This window comes from Nuphar pumila, chromosome 17 (assembly GCF_984573655.1).
Source record: "Nuphar pumila chromosome 17, dmNupPumi1.hap1.1, whole genome shotgun sequence".
NCBI classification, from domain to species: Eukaryota; Viridiplantae; Streptophyta; class Magnoliopsida; order Nymphaeales; family Nymphaeaceae; genus Nuphar; species Nuphar pumila.
In genome coordinates this window covers 78,142,718-78,160,812 of record NC_143265.1, presented here as the reverse complement: position 1 = coordinate 78,160,812, position 18,095 = coordinate 78,142,718, and the positions used below count along the sequence as shown (strand labels likewise).

At 41.7% G+C, this 18,095-nt stretch overlaps 1 protein-coding gene across 2 annotated transcripts in view; it reads left to right on the top strand.

Moving 5' to 3' along the window:
• Window positions 1–18,095, top strand: part of THO2 — a 52,700-nt gene that overhangs the window by 7,413 nt on the left and 27,192 nt on the right. For both annotated transcript variants that reach the window (XM_089993176.1, XM_089993174.1), the window contains exons 10-12: window positions 16–149; window positions 14,568–14,643; window positions 15,869–16,062. In XM_089993176.1, coding sequence (XP_089849302.1) covers window positions 16–149; window positions 14,568–14,643; window positions 15,869–16,062 — 404 coding nt within the window. The remainder of the gene's footprint in view (window positions 1–15; window positions 150–14,567; window positions 14,644–15,868; window positions 16,063–18,095) is intronic.

Below are 18,095 nucleotides of genomic sequence, written 5' to 3'. Positions count from 1 at the left end.
CCTTTTTTTTTTCAGTCCCATGCTTCTCAAATTCTGGGGTTTAAATTCCAATACTATCAGCGGATGGAAGTTGGTCATAATGTGCCTCATGGGCTTTACAAGCTCACGGCCTTGCTGGTCAAATCTAATTTTATCGATCTTGATAGCATGTGAGTGTTGCTGCATCCTTTTGTCTTATGTAATGTTTTTCTATTTATTTCCTTGTTAATGTTTAGTCTATCTAATTTAGTTGCTTAATTTCATGTCATGGTATTTTGCTCATGTTACTCTTTTTCTTTCTAAAATGTGTGCTATTTTTAGCTTTGGACCAATTTTCCTTTGTTGCAGTTTGTTTGTATTGTTGAATTGCAGTGCTTTGTATTTTAACTTTTAACTATTCTTTCATCATTTTGGCTTCTTTAACTGGTTGCTCTGATGTGGTCCTTTTGCAAGACCTGTAAATTGTTATAGGAAGCTGCATATTAGAAGCATCTGTCTAACTTATACTTATTAAATTGGACATGATAATGCTTCTTTGTATGATGTTAGAAAACCATAATCTACAAGACAATCCTCTTGTTTGCTAATACTATCTTTTGGTTCCCTTGGCCTTTGGCCAACTGTTCACCATATAGAAGTGACCATGTAACCTTGAAAGTTGGCTCTGATCTGTGTCATCTGTACTTACAATACACTAGAGCTATTGATTTGAGTGCACACTGTTAAGGACTGGTTCAAACTTCAAAGGATCCCCAGTACATTTGGGTTACTTGTGAATTGGTGCTTGAATATTTGAAGTCTGTACATTACCTTTTGATGCTCAGGTTTGAAGCTTCTTATTTATATGGATCTAAAAAATTCTCAAAAGTGAGGCTTTCATAAGATAACTCTGTATGATGTATATTTCTGGGCTGCATTTGATTTCCTATATTATGCAAACTGCAAAGTATTGACATTTCATTATGGATCGGCGTTGTCTAATGGTTCTGCATAAATTTGAGATTGTTCTATAGTGTGTATTTCATATTGAGTTCCCTGGTTGAAAAGAGTGGATGATAACTGAAGATGCTCAATAGCTGGAATCTGCTACATTGTGGTGAATGGCTTCACTATACTGAATTTGGGCCTGCTTGTACTGGAAATGACAACTATAGAGAAGAATATGTTGGTGAATGCCCACTAAATTGGGTATTCTTTAAGCCCTTTCCTATTTGCGATAGTGATGGATGAGCTTACGAGATCAATTCAAGAAAATGTACCGTGGTGTATGTTGTTTGCTGATGATATTGTTTTGATTGATGAGTCTAGAGCTGGGGTTAATGCTAAGTTAGAATTATGGAGACATACATTGGAAGCTAGAGGTTTTAAGTTGAGTAAGAGTAAGACTGAATATATGGAATGTCGGTTTAGTAAGCAACGAAGTAGTGATGGGAGTGTAGTGAAGCTTGGTGAGCAAGAAATACCGGTGAATGATTATTTCAAATATTTGGGATCCATCATTCAAAAGTATGGAGAAATTGATGGAGATGTAAATCATAGGATAAAGGTTGGGTGGATGAAATGGAAAAGTGCAACTGGAGTGCTGTGCGATCGTAGAATGCCATTGCGGTTGAAGGGAAAGTTTTATAGGACGACTATTAGACCCGCTTTACTATATGGTACAAAATGTTGGACTGCCAAGAGACATCATATTCAAAAAATGAGTGTAGCTGAGATGCGGATGCTTAGATGGATGTGTGGAAATACAATAAAAGATAAGATTCGGAACGAGGAGATACGTAAGAAGGTAGGTGTTGCACCCATTGAAAATAAGATGCGAGAGAATCGTTTACGGTGGTTTGGACATATTCGGCGAAGGCCTAATGATGCTCCAGTTAGAAGGTTGGAGAAATGGGAAAATATATTAGTTAAAAGAAGTCGGGGTAGGCCTAGGAAGACTTGGATGGAGATGATAGGAAAGGATATGAATGCTTTGAACCTCACCGAGGACATGGCATTGGATAGAAATGATTGGAGGAAAAGGATTCATGTGGAAGACCCAAAATGAATTTCTTTTTTTGGTTCATATCGCTGACCCCAATTGTTTTGGGATGAAGGCGTAGTTGTTGTTGTTGTTGTTGTTGTCCAACAGTTCCTCTGTGATTTCAGTGTAGTTGTCCTTCCTATCAAGTATGATGTCCTGGATGGTACTGTATGTGAGGGAGCATGTGAAGGATACTGCTGTCAGTAGGATCCTTTTATTGCTATCAGTTGCTAAACTTGATGCATTAGAATTTGCATATGTCTGCCACATTGTCGCATTTCGATACATGAATTTATATACAATATCATAGAGCAGTGGTTGAGAAGTATTTTCATTATTCTTTTTATATTTCGTGATGCTGAATATTTTGCTTGGTGATGAAGGCAAGTGAAACATTCTCATGGGTCTTCTGTAGCTCTGTAGATCTATCCCCTGTGCTGCTTTCTATTTTTTATTATGTTTTCTAGCTGTATGCTTTCCTCCAATGGTCTGGTGTCAGCTGTAACACAGTTTTCTTGGGAGTCTCATGTAAATCTGGTATTGTTGGGAGGCTACAGAGGAAAGGGGCTATTGTCGACTCAACAAGTTCAGTTTTATCCACTGTATTTCTTTGGAGTTCAACTTGCTTGGAGTGGTGAACTTTGTTTCATAATCAATGTACTTGCATTCATGCTGAAGAACCCAAAAGTGTAACAGTGCTCATATAAAGGCTCATCTTGCATTGAACATGTCTTCGGTTTACCTTTGCAATGTTTGCTATTATAGCTTGCATACTGTTATCAGGATCCTTTTTGTTGCAATGTTTGCTATTATAGCTTTCATACTGTTATCATGATCCTTTTTCTCTCTTTAATTAGTTGGAATGGTAAAATGTATCAAGTTTAAAGCTTTTACGGTTTCCTACTTATGACATAATGCAAATGCAGTTCTATGCTTTTACTGTCCTCTCCTTTTGATAATAAGAAACTAAGAATATACTAAGATTTTCTCTTGGCATCAGCAAGAATCCAGAGCTTCCTGGATTTCTAATTTTTTTGCTGCTAGTAGCTGAAATTCTTAAATCAAAAAGGAAAAAACATGGAATTTTTTTATCAACAGAATGTATATTTTGATGGCATCTGAGAAATTCTGGACGGATTTTATGCATCTCCAAATGTCAATATTTATGTCTTTGCAGCTAAAAGCAGCTTATTTACATTTTTTAATTGCACAGATAAGTTGTATGGCTTGGTTTGCTTACGCTGATTTTTTTAGTTTTATTCTCTATTTACCTGTTTCTTGTACACATTTTCTTTATTAGTGTCAATTCGTTAGACAGCTTGGGCAATTGTATGGTGGAGTTTTTGTCATTGCATCTTTGCCCCTTTTCAATGCTTGCCAATGTATTTGGTTACAATAAGATGGCAGCATGTGTCATAAGTCATAATACATTCTTTGGTAGATTAGGAATATCTATCAATACAAATGTTTTCTTAAGTGACTCTTTTTGTTGGCATTGAAAATGGGCAAAGTGATATAGAAGCACTCTGGTTCCTAAAATTGGTTGTTTATTTTCTTATAACTTATAAGATAAAAGAATTCACTCAAGTCCATTCATTTCCTTATTGATGAAGGTCTTCAGAAAATAGCCTTATAATGTATTAGTGAGAGGTTTGATATTGATGCTGTGTATCAAATACAATTAGTAAACAGCTTTGGTATGCTGTGGTTAGAGGTTTTAACTTTGAACAATGATGCTGTCTACCAAAGTAACCAAACACCATTAAGGTTCTACTTTATAAAGTTGTCACTCTCGTATTGGAAAACACTATCATATGGTAAACTTTATTGGTTTTGAATCTTGTACATTTTAGTGGATTAAATAAAGACCACTAAAAACAAGAATTACTTACAGATTTTAGTGGGTCAGGAATGTGCAAGAGTGGCTTCTAGATACTATTAATTAATGACGGAATAGTAATGTGTTAAAGGAGAAATGGTTGCCCCAATTTTGCTTGTTCAATAAGGGAAACTATGAAACTTCCCATGAATTGTGATGCATTCGTACTGGCACTTGAACTAGAAAGAAATAAGACTTTGTCTTCAATAGAATCAGAACTTAAATCAAACTAGCTTTGAGTTCAAGTGGCATTGCACCCTTCAACTGCAAACTTATCCACTAATTTTTCAATATCATTTAGTTGAGACCACCACTTAGTTTTACCCAAAGCTTTATCCTGGTCATGCCGGCTCCATAAGCAATGACAGTTTCCCGTGAAGATGCACTTTCTCTATGGCTCTGGTGGGTCCCCTTAGCCAAGTCATTGCATATTTTATTTGCCAGCTCATTCTTCTACCAGAGTGGAGATCACATGTATTGATTGGATTGGATATCAACCCTAGATGTAGCATTGAAAAGGTCAGGACCAATGTTGTATCGTAGCGTATCGTGCGATATGCATTGTATCTATAGGGTTTTCCGATACGAAGTGTATCTTATGATAGACCTTTGTATCTTATGATATGCCCCTGAATCTTACGATACACTCCGATATGCGGCGTATCTTAAGATACGCTATAAATACTGTTTAAGTGCACTCATTTCAATTTTTTTTCAAAAATATATAAGACCCCTTGGGCCTAGTTCATATTCATCCCTAAAGAACTTAAGAGTGATTTAGGAAGTTTTTTTGCAAAAAAAGGAAGAGAATGATGATACTCATGATTGACATTATCTAATTCATTTTTGTTCGAATTTTGAATAAATTTGGCTATGTAAAATTTTTAAGTATTAAAAAAAACACTTTATGATATTTTTTTTGTTTATGTAAACACATTATTATGAATCTTGTGACCTATTAGCTTAGATTCATTATTTAATATGCATATTATTTAATAGTTTGCAATTTTCTTGTAAGATATGCATTCCATTCATATCATATTATCTTGGTCTTCGATGTCTTATGCATGTCATTCATTGCACATAATTGTTTTGATATGTGATATTATAGTTTTATCTTATGCTATTTATCATTGATTTTTGAGGTATGATTTTTTTTAGATTTTTCTTTTTTTTTGGATTTTTTATTTTTTATTTAAAACATACAAATTTTTATGATACAATATAATAGATATCTTATTTTAGGCCCATCCGATATGGGTTACGATACGCTTTTTACAACCTTGGTCTGGACAACTGTGAATAACGAATATGATCTGTCAGGGTCCATGATGCAGAGCAGGATGGACCCAGATCTATACAGCCTGACCCAGGCAGTGGACCGGATTTGCACCATGGGATTGGGGATCGGACCCAAGTAGTGGATCCGATCCAGAATCCCGTATCGAGACGTGGAGAAGAGGTCCCTTTGCATACCTACTCCAGACGAGCACAAAGAGTATAGGTCGGGATGCTCCAGATCCAACAACACTCATAAGTTGTCTCGGGACCGGACCCGAGACCCAGATCCAACTGAAGCCTTTAAATAGCCATCCTAGGGTTGCGTGCATGGCATAGCATATTGAATTTACTGCAACCTGCCTCTTTCCTTCTGTTGGTTCATAGCACCGTTTCTTTTCCTTCACATTATTTCGTTTGTTTCTTGCATCCAGCCATTAGTTATTAGTTTGTTTGTTATTTACCCTTGTTCATTGTAATCTGTATCAGTCCATTGAATAAATTGTTGGTCGAATCTATTGATCCGATCCTTGCTCAGCATTTCATTTGATTTATTTGTTGCTGCACGACTGATCGTGCACCAAAAGATCACCGTCAGGCCTATTACGTGATCTTCGTTTTCTGTCGCTGTGTCGAAGAGCATCAGCGTCAACATCTGTCTCGTGAAAACATCGTGCCCACCTGCATCAAAGTGGTATCAGAGCTTAGGGTTCCTCCGTCAACAACGTGATGTCTCATGAGGCGAGGACCGATCCGGCAAGTGGCAAGGAGCGGGAGGAAACCGACGTTGAAGATCCGATGCTGCGAGTGCTTGACATGGTGACGAAGATCCAAGAAAACCTACAACGCGTAGGCAAGGAGGTAGCCGGAATGTCGAAGCGCATCAATGGGATTGAAGATCGACTCGTGATCATCGAGTCGTCAGGAGATGCGCGCACAACTTCAGTGTGGAAAACAAGAGCAAACTTGGGTGACGTGGGGCTCTGTCTGTGTATCCCAGTGTGAGTTTTGGTGCACAGGCCTGGCCTCGTGCCCCGGTGCCTGTGCCGCAGCTTGGATCTGGGTCCCAAGGCCCCAACGTGACGCTGGGCCAGGCTGCTGGCACAATGGCAGACAGGCCCGTGACCCACTTCCTTGAGCTTGCGCGTGGGGGCGTTACTGCAGCCCACCTGCACGCAGGGGTTCACGGATCTATGTGGATCATTCTGAACCCGAGAGGGTCCGTACCAGACTTTGTTACTACAGGACCCAGGCCCGGGTCTCGAGGTCCACCCTTTGGGTCCCCGGGAGCGGGTTCGAGTTCCGAACCCCCTTACCTGACCTACCCAGTTGGGTTTGGTTCGCGGTTCACCCCAAACCAGACCCAACCCATTATGTTTGAACCCCAAAATGGATCCAATGTCGACCCAAATTTGTATCGGACCAGGACGGAGCTCCAGTTTGAATTTGAGCTGAGTCAAAACCAGACCGAATTTGTTATGGATCAAGGATCGAGTTCGAACCAAGCCTTTTCACACCACAACTCGATCCAGGGTCCTACCCATCCCATTCTGGGTCCGACGAGTAGCGTAGGCTTAGACCCGACCCATATCCAATCGGGCGAATCATCCCAATATTATGCCAATCAGACCTAATACTCACACCAGAACCAACCCATTAACCCATCCCCGATCCAAAACCCAATACCATACCCGACCCAACACCACTATCCTAGCCCAACCCATAACCCAAACCCGTATTATCCCATTCCTACCCACCTCGAGCCCGAGACCCGATCAACCCTTCCACCTATAGCAGGACCACCTGTCATACCAGTGCCACAACGCCGGCCGCAGATGGTTCTCACTCACGGGCGAGCCAGACAGAGACAGATTCCTATGCAGATTCAACAGGGACCGACACGACCAGAGCGCCGACCACAGGTTGTCGGAGTTCATCAGCATCAATTACCAGGAGAGCAGTATCGTGGCGAATGAGATGAGGTCGTGATGGATGATGACGCCTTCTGGAACGAGTACCTCGTAGGCATGGTGGAGGCCCGTCAGCAGAGAGCACCAGAGCACCCCTCCACATACGAGGTGAAGCTGGATCTTCCAGAGTTCGCAGGTCGGTTCGATGCAGAGCAGTTCTTCGACTTGTCTTATGCCGTCCAGTTCTTCTTCGACTACCACACTGTCGCTAAGCACCGTCTTGTCTCCCTAGCCTTTATTCGGTTGAGAGGCCTAGCACAGACATGGTGGGTTGAGCTGCAGAGGTCGAGGGAGCGACAGGGGCTAGAGTGCGTACGAACTTGGGAGGAGATGCAGAGGTTAATGCAGTCTAAGTTCGTGCCATCAGATCACGCTGAGAGAGCCTACAAGGCGTACCTTACCTTGCGTCAAGGCACTCGAACTGTGGCGGAGTACACTGCAGAGTTCCATCGTCTTTCCCTACGAGTGCAGATCGAGGAGACCGCTCGCCAGCAGGTCACGAGGTATATTTCTGGTCTCCGTCCTGCTATTTTTGATGACTTCAGTTGTTTCACAGTCGAGTCTCTAGATCAGGCAAGTAGTTATGCCATGAACATCGAGGAGATATTGAAAAAAATGCAGGATTATTGAGTCTCCCGTAGTGACCAGTCCGATCGACCCAAGTCGAGTTTCCCTACCAGGGGAGCGAGCTCCCCTAGGAAGGAAGACTCAAAGTCCACCCCTAGAGTTGACCCTAGCAAACCCGACTAGTCTGGACCCACTTACCACACTAGATCCAAAGCCAAGCTCAGTGAGTCTACCATTCGTTGTTTTAGGTGTCAGGAGTTAGATCATGTTGCGTCCAAGTGCCCCACCGTGAGCAAGAACATACATTTCGTAGAGGGCATTGTTGAGTCAACGTTCGATAGAGAGAGCGAGGGTGAGTCGTTTGTTGAGGGAGATGACGAGAGGGAAGTCGTAGAGTTCGACGACAACGTCGAAACTTTGTTGTCCATCCGCCATGTTTTGACCGCACCTCGATAGTCGGCCCAGGCAAAATGGTTTAGGAAAACCATTTTTAGAACCCGGTGCAACTGTGAGGGGCATGCGTGCGATGTTATCATTTGATACTGGGGCGTGCGAGAATATGGTGTCCGAGAGTGTTGTATCCACCTTGAACCTAAAAAACAGAGAAACTGTCCCAACCTTATAAGATGACATGGTTCAAGAAGGGAAACGAGGTCCCTATCGCCCAACGTTGTCTAGTCCGGTTTTCCATGGGAGAACATCACAACGATGAAGTGTGGTGTGATGTAGCCCCCATGAACGCGTGTCACATCCTCTTGGGACGTTCTTGGCAGTTTGACCGCAAGACCATTCATGATGGCTGTAGGAATACATACTCGTTTATATTTAAGGGTCATAAGATAGTCTTTCTCCCCATCAAGGAGACCGGGGTTCCCACGGTGGATAAGCCTGAGCGAGTTCCCTGGGTTGCAGGCCTATCCTACCGGTCTTTCTTGAGCCATTGTCGGGAGGATGGTTATTGTTATGCCCTGGTGGCTAAGTCGTCGACGAGTACGTCCTTGCCTGTTCCCGTGGATAGGGGTGACAAAACCTGACACGACCCGCCGACCCGCTTCTTAGGCGGGTTTGGGTTTGGCTTAAACGGATTCGTGTCATAAACGGGTCGACCCGCCTAACCCGTTTATTAAACGGGTCGGGTTCGTGTTAGGGGTATGCCAACCCCACCAACCCGGCTGACCCGTTTAATAAACGGGTTAGGCAGGCGGGTCAACCTGTTTACCCGAACCCGACCTGCGAACCCGCCTGCCAACTCGTTTACCCGACCCAACCCGCCAACCCGCTCGCTAACCCGCCAACCCGTTTACCTGACCTAACCCGGTTATTAAACGGGTTAACCGGGTCGTGTCGGGTTACCCATTTAATAAATGGGTCAGGTTCGTGTTTGCCACAGCTGACCCGTTTAATAAACGGGTCGGGTTCGTGTTGAGGTATGCTGCCCCGCCAACCCACCGACACGACCCGCCAACCCGACCCGATTGCCACCCCTACCAGCGGACATCACGCCCCTTATTGAGGAGTTTCGCGACATTATGCCAGATGACTTCTCAGATGGCCTTCCTTCCACGCGAGTTGTGCAGCATGCTATTGATTTTGTTCCAGGGTCGAGTCTCCCTAACCTCCCTGCGTATCGCATGAATCCATCCGAGCATGCCGAGTTGTTGAGACAGGTTCAAGAGTTACCGCAAAAGGGTTTTATTCGTGAGAGTGTGAGCCCTTGCGCAATACCTGCCCTACTCACCCCTAAGAAAGATGAGTCCATGCACATGTGTGTAGATAGTCGAGCTATCAATCGCATCACTGTCAAATACCGTTTTTCCATCCCTTGTTTGGATGATATGTTTGACATGTTGGCTGGTGCTGCCATTTTCTCCAAAATCGATTTAAAAAGTGGGTATCACCAGATTCGTATCCGGGAGAGGGATGAGTGGAAGATGACATTTAAGACTGGGTTGTATGAGTGGTTAGTCATTCCATTTGGGTTATCTAATGCCCCAAGTACTTTCATGAATATGATGACCTAAGTGTTGCGTCCTTATATAGGGAAGTTTGTCGTTGTATATTTTGATGATATTTTGATTTATAGCTCATCTTTGTCTGATCATTTGAGTCACCTGCGTCAGGTCTTAGAGATTTTAAGGAAAGAAAAATTGTATGTCAATGCCAAAAAGTGTGAGTTTATGACGTCTAGTGTCGTATTCTGAGGTTTTATTGTGTCATCCGATGGAGTTAAGGCAGATCCCGCGAAAATTCGTGCGATCGTAGATTGGCTTACTCCAAAGACTATAGGAGAGATCCATAGTTTCCACGGATTAACTACTTTTTATCGACGTTTTGTGAGAAACTTCAGCATCCTCATGACCCCTATCACAGAGTGCCTAAAGGGTACTAGTTTCTATTGGACGCCTGCTGCGGGAAAGGCCTTTACGATTATCAAAGAGAAAATGACTAGTGCTCCTGTCTTAGCCCTTCCCGATTTTAATGCAGTCTTTGAGGTTGAGTGTGATGCCTCTAAAGTAGGGATTGACACAGTCTTGAGTCAGAACCGCAGACCCGTTGCTTTCTTTAGTGAGAAGTTGACTCAGGCCAGGTGCAAATATTCCACTTATGACGTTGAGTTTTATACCGTGGTACAAGCCCTTCGTTATGGAAGGCATTATCTTATTTATAAGGAGTTTGTCTTGTACACAGATCATGAGGCATTGAAGTATGTTAATAGTCAAAAGAAGTTTAGTGCTCGTCATGCCAAGCGGGTCAGTTTCTTGCAAGAGTACACCTTCACGATTCGCCATCAATCTGGTACTCTGAACAAGGTAGTTGACGCTCTTAGCAGGAAGAACAACCTTCTGATGACTATGTTAGTGCAGGTCATTGGGTTCATTGGGTTCGAACAATGCAAGAAGTTGTATCCGACGAACCCTGATTTTCAGCAAGTCCGGGAAGGGTGCTTCTCCTATGATCACACAGTCGACCAACGATTTAGTATACATAATGGTTACCTCTTTTGCGGTAACAAGTTATGTGCGTCTGATTTCTCTCTTAGACTTCAGTTGATTTTCGAGTTACATGAAGGGAGACTAGCTGGGCATTTTGGACATGATAAGACGTTCACTCTGTTAGATGAACGCTACTTTTGGCCCAAAATGTGCAAAGATGTTGTCAAGTTTATTCAAAGTTGTCGAGTGTGTCAAATGTCAAAGGGTCATCGTCAGAATAGTGGTCTGTGTACTTCGTTAGCCATCCCTGAGCGTCTCTGGGAGCATGTGTCCATGGATTTTATTATGGGTCTTCCCAAAACCCAATGTCGTTTTGATTCAATTTTAGTCGTTGTTAACCGGTTCTCCAAAATGGCTATTTTTGTCCTGTATTAGCGAACCACCGACGCCTCATTAGTAGCTTCCTATTACTTCAAGGACGTGGCCCGCTTTCATGGTTTACCTCACACGATCACTTCAGATCGTGACACACGTTTTACGAGTCATTTTTCGAAATCATTATGGGCTTTGTTGAAGACCAAGCTTCAGTTCAGTAGTGCTTACCACCCTCAAACAGATGGCCAAGCCGAAGTTGTCAACCGCACCCTAGGGAACCTGTTACGGAGTCTAGTGGGGAAGAATGTCAAAACATGGGACCTAGTGTTGCCCCAAGCCGAGTTCGCATATAACAGCTCCATCAACCGGTTTACAGGCAAATCTCCTTTCCAAGTGGTTTATGGTCGGTCACCCACCCATGTAGTAGACCTAGCACCTGTGTCTAGTATCCCAGACCCAGCCCCAGATGCATTTGATGCCATCGAGTACATGCGTGATATCTACAGATAGGTCCGAGCCAAACTTGTTGAAAGCTACGAAGCCTACAAAGCTTTTGTTGATTAAGGTCGTCGTGATGTCCAGTTTCAAGTCGGTCAGTTAGTATGGGTTTACTTGCGTTCTGAGCGTTTTCCAGTAGGTACCTATGGCAAGTTGAGTCTTAAGAAGTATGGTCCTTTTAAGATTCTTAAGCGGTTGTGTCCTAATGCCTACCTCCATGAACTACCCGAAGATTGACACATTTCACCTATATTCAATGTGTCTGATCTATATGCTTACTGTGGAGACAACAAGTCGTCAGAGTCGACTTCTTCCCAACCAGGGGAGAATGATGCAGAGCAGGATGGACCCGGATCTATACAGCCTGACCCAGGCAGTGGACCGGATTTGCACCATGGGATTGGGGATCAGACCCAAGTAGTGGATCCGATCCAGAATCCCGTACCGAGACGCGGAGAAGAGGTCCCTCTGCGTACCTACTCCAGACAAGCACAGATAGTACAGGCCGGGACGCCCCAGATCCAGCAGCCACTCAGAAGTTGTCTCGGGACCGGACCCGAGACCCGGATCCAGCTGAAGCCTTTAAATAGCCATCCTAGGGTTGCGTGCGGGGCATAGCATATTGAATTTACCACAGCCTGCCTCTTTCCTTCTGTTGGTTCATAGCAGCGTTTCTTTTCCTTCACGTTATTTCGTTTGTTTCTTGCATCCAACCATTAGTTATTAGTTTGTTTGTTATTTACCTTTGTTCATTGTAATCTGTATCAGTCCATTGAATAAACTGTTGGCCGGATCTATTGATCCAATCCTTGCTCAGCATTTCATTTGATTTATTTGCTGCTGCACGACTGATCGTGCACCAAAAGATCAGCGTCAGGCCTATTACGTGATCTTTGTTTTCTGTTGGTGTGTCAAAGAGCAGCAGCGTCGGCATCTGTCTCGTGAAAACATCGTGCCCTCCTGCATCAGTCCATCTTCATTTGCTCATTCTTATTGGATATGGTTCTGGATTAAAAAAAATTGAGATCAGGGCACATCCATATCAGGAGTCCTTTACAGACCTAGCTATGCGGTGGATATGTTGAGCGTCAAATGCCATCTGTTGAAAAGAATTGTGTTAAGAGTCTTGATGCACAAGCTGTGCTTGACAATATTATATGCTTGGGGATTGTGTTGTGTGAGGTTATCAGCTAGAGCAGGCCTAACTTGACCTGTTCAGCAATCTTGTTTTGATGGATGGTGGATGCTCACCAACTGTATAATTAGAAATTAAATTAGTAAGCTATAGGCATAATCCAAGATTTGCAATTCATAGAAGGAATTAAAAAACCTGCAAAAATAAAGAATGGATTACTGCCACAATGAGCAGTGGTGGTACAAGTGACTATACTACTAGAAATAGCAAAGAGGAGCCTCTATGAAGAAGTGAACATGCGTGGATATGTGGATATTTATGGCAAAATAGTAGGACAATCAAAATTGGTGATTCATCTCAATATGGTCATATTACTTGTGCAATATGTTGATGCTAGCAATGTAGATGGTGCTTTTATTATCTCAAAGACATCCAGGATGTAAGCATGACACTAAATGAGATAAATGATGTTGGATTCAACAGTCTCATTGATAATACGTTGTGCTACACTTGGGGCAATATGACAAGCTGATGCTTCTTCTGACATTATGCAATGGGAGACCCAGAAAAAGCATAGTTTAGTAGTTAATATAGATAAGTAAAACCACTGCCTCTGTTTGCATACATTTATGTTGAATTTAGAAATAATTGAGAGAGCATGCTGAAGACATTTCACAATCTAATAAATTGCCACCTTATGTGCTGTACTGTAGCGTTTTGAAAAAGGGGAGTTGGATGAACTGCATGTACTTGGTCAACAGTGGGAAGGAGAAGCTTATGGTATTGTAAGAGATCCAAAAGTGGCTCATCATACAAAAATTTCATTTTCATATTTACTTGCTTAGGTGTGTTAACCATTTTACTACCAGAAATATTATATGGTTCAATGAGAACTTCATCCAAGAAGATGGCCATGAGGACAATGAGCAATCTCATTACCAAAAACCTTATATTTTCATCTTCGAGTTCAATGTTCAAATTGATATGTCTCATGATAACGCCTCTCTTGTCATTGCTTACAATAAAGAAATATCCGTACCTGTCATAATAACTCTGACAAATAATAGAAAGTAGTTTGAAGGGTTTAATGATTGGAGGTGAATGAATGAGTTGCGAGGTTGGTATCAAGAAAGATTCTGAGATTCAAACATGAAGATCACAAGCAGCTTGAGAAGGATTTCTTGGGGATTCACTTCAGGATTACTATTAAGGTTGGTGATGATTTTTGGATGTATGAAAAACACATTCTTAATTGGGTTTCTTAAGAAATGAAGGGCCTGCATGCTACAAAGAGTTGACCTTTTTTTTATTTCCAAGAAGTTCTTGAGATTTTCTCAAGAGAATCACACTCCATTTTCCCCTTGTCAAGGAACAGTTTAGAATGTTTTTGAAGTAACTGAAGTGCATCCTGTGAATCAAAGTACCTGGTCATGCATAGCTACTAACTTGTGCCAATCTGGAATTTGTTTAAATTACTACATGACCTGTAATCTGTATTGTGTATAACAACAACCATTATTGGATTTTACACCTAATATGCTGAGGAATATGTATCATCTGTCCTCCTTGTCCTTTTGTATGTTTTATGCAATGACCATGTACAAGTGAACATTCTGGAATTTTTGAATTATGTACTCTGCTTTGCTTTCTCAATGTTTGGTCCTTGATTTTTGGGCTTTTGATATGAAAAGACTGTAATAGCTGGTTGTCTCTTTTTACTTTTAGTATATATATGGTTAGTTTTCATATTCTGTTCTATTTGTTAGATTACTATGAGGTTCCTGTAACGGAAAGCATGCATTTTGATTTATAATGTCTTTGTAATGTTCTGGCCTGTGGATGAGTTTATTCCTGTTGTTTCTAGTTTACAACTTCCCAATGAAAAACACTCTGTATTTTGTCTGAAGAGGAAATTTTTTATCTTTTGCAGATATGCTCATTTATTGCCCAAAGATCAGGAGGCATTTGAGCTTTTCGAGGCATTTTCAGCAAAGCGGTTTGATGAGGTACAGGTTCTTCTGAAACTTCTTTACTTGTTTCTTTGTCGAAAACTATGTCACATGGGTGCGGGTGCGGGGATTCGGCACTTCCAAAAAACCCGGGTGCGGGGGTGCGGCAGGGAAAAAAATGTAATATATATATATATATATATATATATATATATATATATATATATATATATATATATATATAAGGGGTTCCGGGGGTTCCCCCGACGCAGTTTTTTTCAAATTTCATTTTATATACAGCTGCACGATAGCGCACCCATCTCGTCAGGAGAACAGTGAATACTAATAGCCAGCAAGGCTACCACCATCATTATCATTTATTATGGAGAGAGAAAATCCTTTACGAAAAAGAAGTATCAACAAGGCTACCACCATCATTATCATTTATTATGGAGAGAGAAAATCCTTTACGAAAAAGAAGGATCAGCAAGGCTACCACCATCATTATCATTTATTATGGAGAGAGAAAATCCTTTACGAAAAAGAAGGATCAGGATTGAAAAGGCAGGAGCAGCAACAACTGTCAGCAGAATTTTTTTAAAAAAAATACCGCAGCCCATTTCATAGGGCAAATTTAAAAAAAAAATCCAAAAAAAATGGACCTAAATGATCCTTGGTGCGGTCAACGCACCCAGGATCGGGTTGACCGCACCCGGTGCCGCACCCGCACCCGCATCGAGTCGCGTCGACGCGGGTGCGGCACCCTGCTAGCCGAATCCGTGTGACATAGGTCGAAAAGGAAGAAGCAAAATGGGGAAGGTATTTTTCAGATGTATAACTTATTAAATACCAACTCTTGCACTTAAGTTTATGTTTGAGAATTCCTCCTTCCCAACTACCCCTCATGCCTCATCTTTTTTTGTCGATAATCAAGCTAGTAGATAGCTCCCTATTGAATTTGCTGTCAAGATTCCTCTTCCAAATGCGTCTATAGGAGCTGAACTGTTGCATTCAATCCTGTTTCCTTCTCTTCCTTTGAAATGCAAAACAAATTTTTATTTTATTGGGCACTAATTCAATAATATAGGTGATGAGTTGGTGGGTGGCTATGGTGGGAACGTTGTGGATTTAGATACTCTTGCTCATTATGGAACATAATCTTTTCAATATATTTCTAGTTCAGTAATCTTTAATGCATCTATCCTTTGCAAGTACTTCCATAAGGGTTCTTTTTTTTCATTATTTTATTTGTAAACCTGTTATGTTTTTCTTAATTTTGTAGGCAAACAAAATTGGAAAAATAAATCTTGCTGCTACTGGAAAGGACCTGATGGATGATGATAAACAGGGGGATGTGTCGATAGATCTTTTTGCAGCCCTTGATATGGAAAGCGAAGCTGTTGCAGAGCGTTCTTCTGAGCTTGTGAAAAACCAATGCTTGGGTTTACTTAATGGGTTCCTTTCTGTGGATGACTGGTAAGATTTTGTGGATTGAATAATTCTTCTCAGCTTTGGCATTGGTAATTATGACTTTTGTGCATGTAATATATTGTGAGAGGACATTATCATTCTTTAGTTCTTTTTTTCTTGTACATATAACCCTAGTTAATTAACCATAATGAGAATGTTTTCTGCTTATTTTACATGGTAACTGTGCTACTGCTCAAGATGCATGTAGGATATGCGTGTGCATGTGGGTCCAGTTAGGATCCATATTGATAAGATGGTTGGGGTGTTTTCACTCTTTCTCCCCTCCCAGCAACCCTCTCTCTCTCTCTCTTTTACTAAGGGAAGAGAAAGGAGGAGGGTTATGAAACCCCCCATGTTCCTCTTTTTCTTAAAAGAAAAGGAAAAGTGTGGTAATACCCCCTTTGTCTCTTTCTTTCTTAAATGAAGATAAAAGTTTTTTTTTTGTGTTTTGTACTCTCTCTCTCTCTCTCAAAGGAGGAGGAGAAGAAGAAAGAGGAGTCTTGAATGTATGCTGTTACTCCCCCTCTTCCCTCTCTCTCCACTGCCTCCTCCTTTCTTGATTCTTCTTCTTTCTTCCTCCCCCATACCTCTCTCTCTCTCTCTTAAAAAAATGGAAGAAAATGACAGGTTTCATTGTTGCCTCTGCATCAGAATCAGCCCGTGCCATACCATGGCATGTCAGATACCCATTCTTGTATCCCGATGTGTCAACATGAGTATGGTGGGGCCCCAGACGTGTCCCTATTACATTGCTGTATGTGTTGTAATGACGAAATTTGTTATCATTCTTTTTGTAATTATTGATTATCTTAGAATCAGCCCCACCCATATGAAATCAAAGGAGATGAATTTGGCATTGGTCAAATGCAGAAGCTGGTGGGTTGCTACTTGATAGGTTCTGTAATTATCATTTGATCCTCCATTAATGTCGGGGTCTGAACTCTGCAACATAGCTTGTAATTTAATCCATCCTTTGAAAGAAACACACCTGTTAGTATCCGGCTCTTCTGAGTTGTTGGAAGGGAGAGGAGGGAGAACAACTGCCGCAGTTTTTTTTTTCAGCCTCCAATTATGTCGTGCCCTATTTCTTTACGTGGACTTATAACCACCAGATCGGGTCGGGTCTCAGACTCTTCAGTCCAGACCCGATATTATAAAGATAGAGATATGGGTCCAGATCTGGACCCGTATATGCGTGTGCAGTCCAATCTTAATAGTCTCCCTCAAGTTGTGCATGGTTTTGTACCATGGACAACTTGCCTTTTAATAACCAAAAATAGACGCTAGTAAGTCCCTTAGTAAACAAATCTGCCACTTGATCAACTGTGGGAACATAGGCTGGTTCAACTTCTCTATCTTCGATCTTTTGCCGAACTTAGTGTTGATCAATTTCTATATGTTTGGTACGACTGTGATGAATGGGGTTGAGGGCAATTTGTATGGCACTCTACTTATCACAAAAGAGATTAGTAGGCATAATAGATTCTCCGATCTCAGTCAAAAGATGTCTCAGCCATGTAACTTCTGCTATAGCAGCCGCCATAGACCGGTACTCAGCTTCTGTGCCGGATTGTGCAACCGCACACTGTTTCCTGCTACTCCATGCTATCAAGTTTCCGTCAAGAAAAACACAATATCCAGAAATTGATCGCCTGTCATCTGGATCTCCAGCCCAATCGGCATTTGTGTAAACATCCACTCGATGTCGCTCCCCTTTGAACTTGGGCCGATTATAAACTAGACCATCTCCAAGAGTTCCTTTTAAATATCGAAGAATTCTCTTAACTGCATTCATATGCTCTGTTTGTGGGTCATGCATGAATTGTGGCACTTGGTTCACGGCGTACACAATGTCTGGTATGGTGAATGTGAGGTATTGAAGCATACCAACGAGACTACGATACTGCCTGGAGTCTTTATATGGTTTCCCATCTTGAGAACTGAGCTTGTGATTTAATACACTAGGAGTGGATAGTGGTTTACAATCTGTTTCGATAGATCCAAGGTGTATTTGTGTTGAGTTAATGAAAGGGATTCAT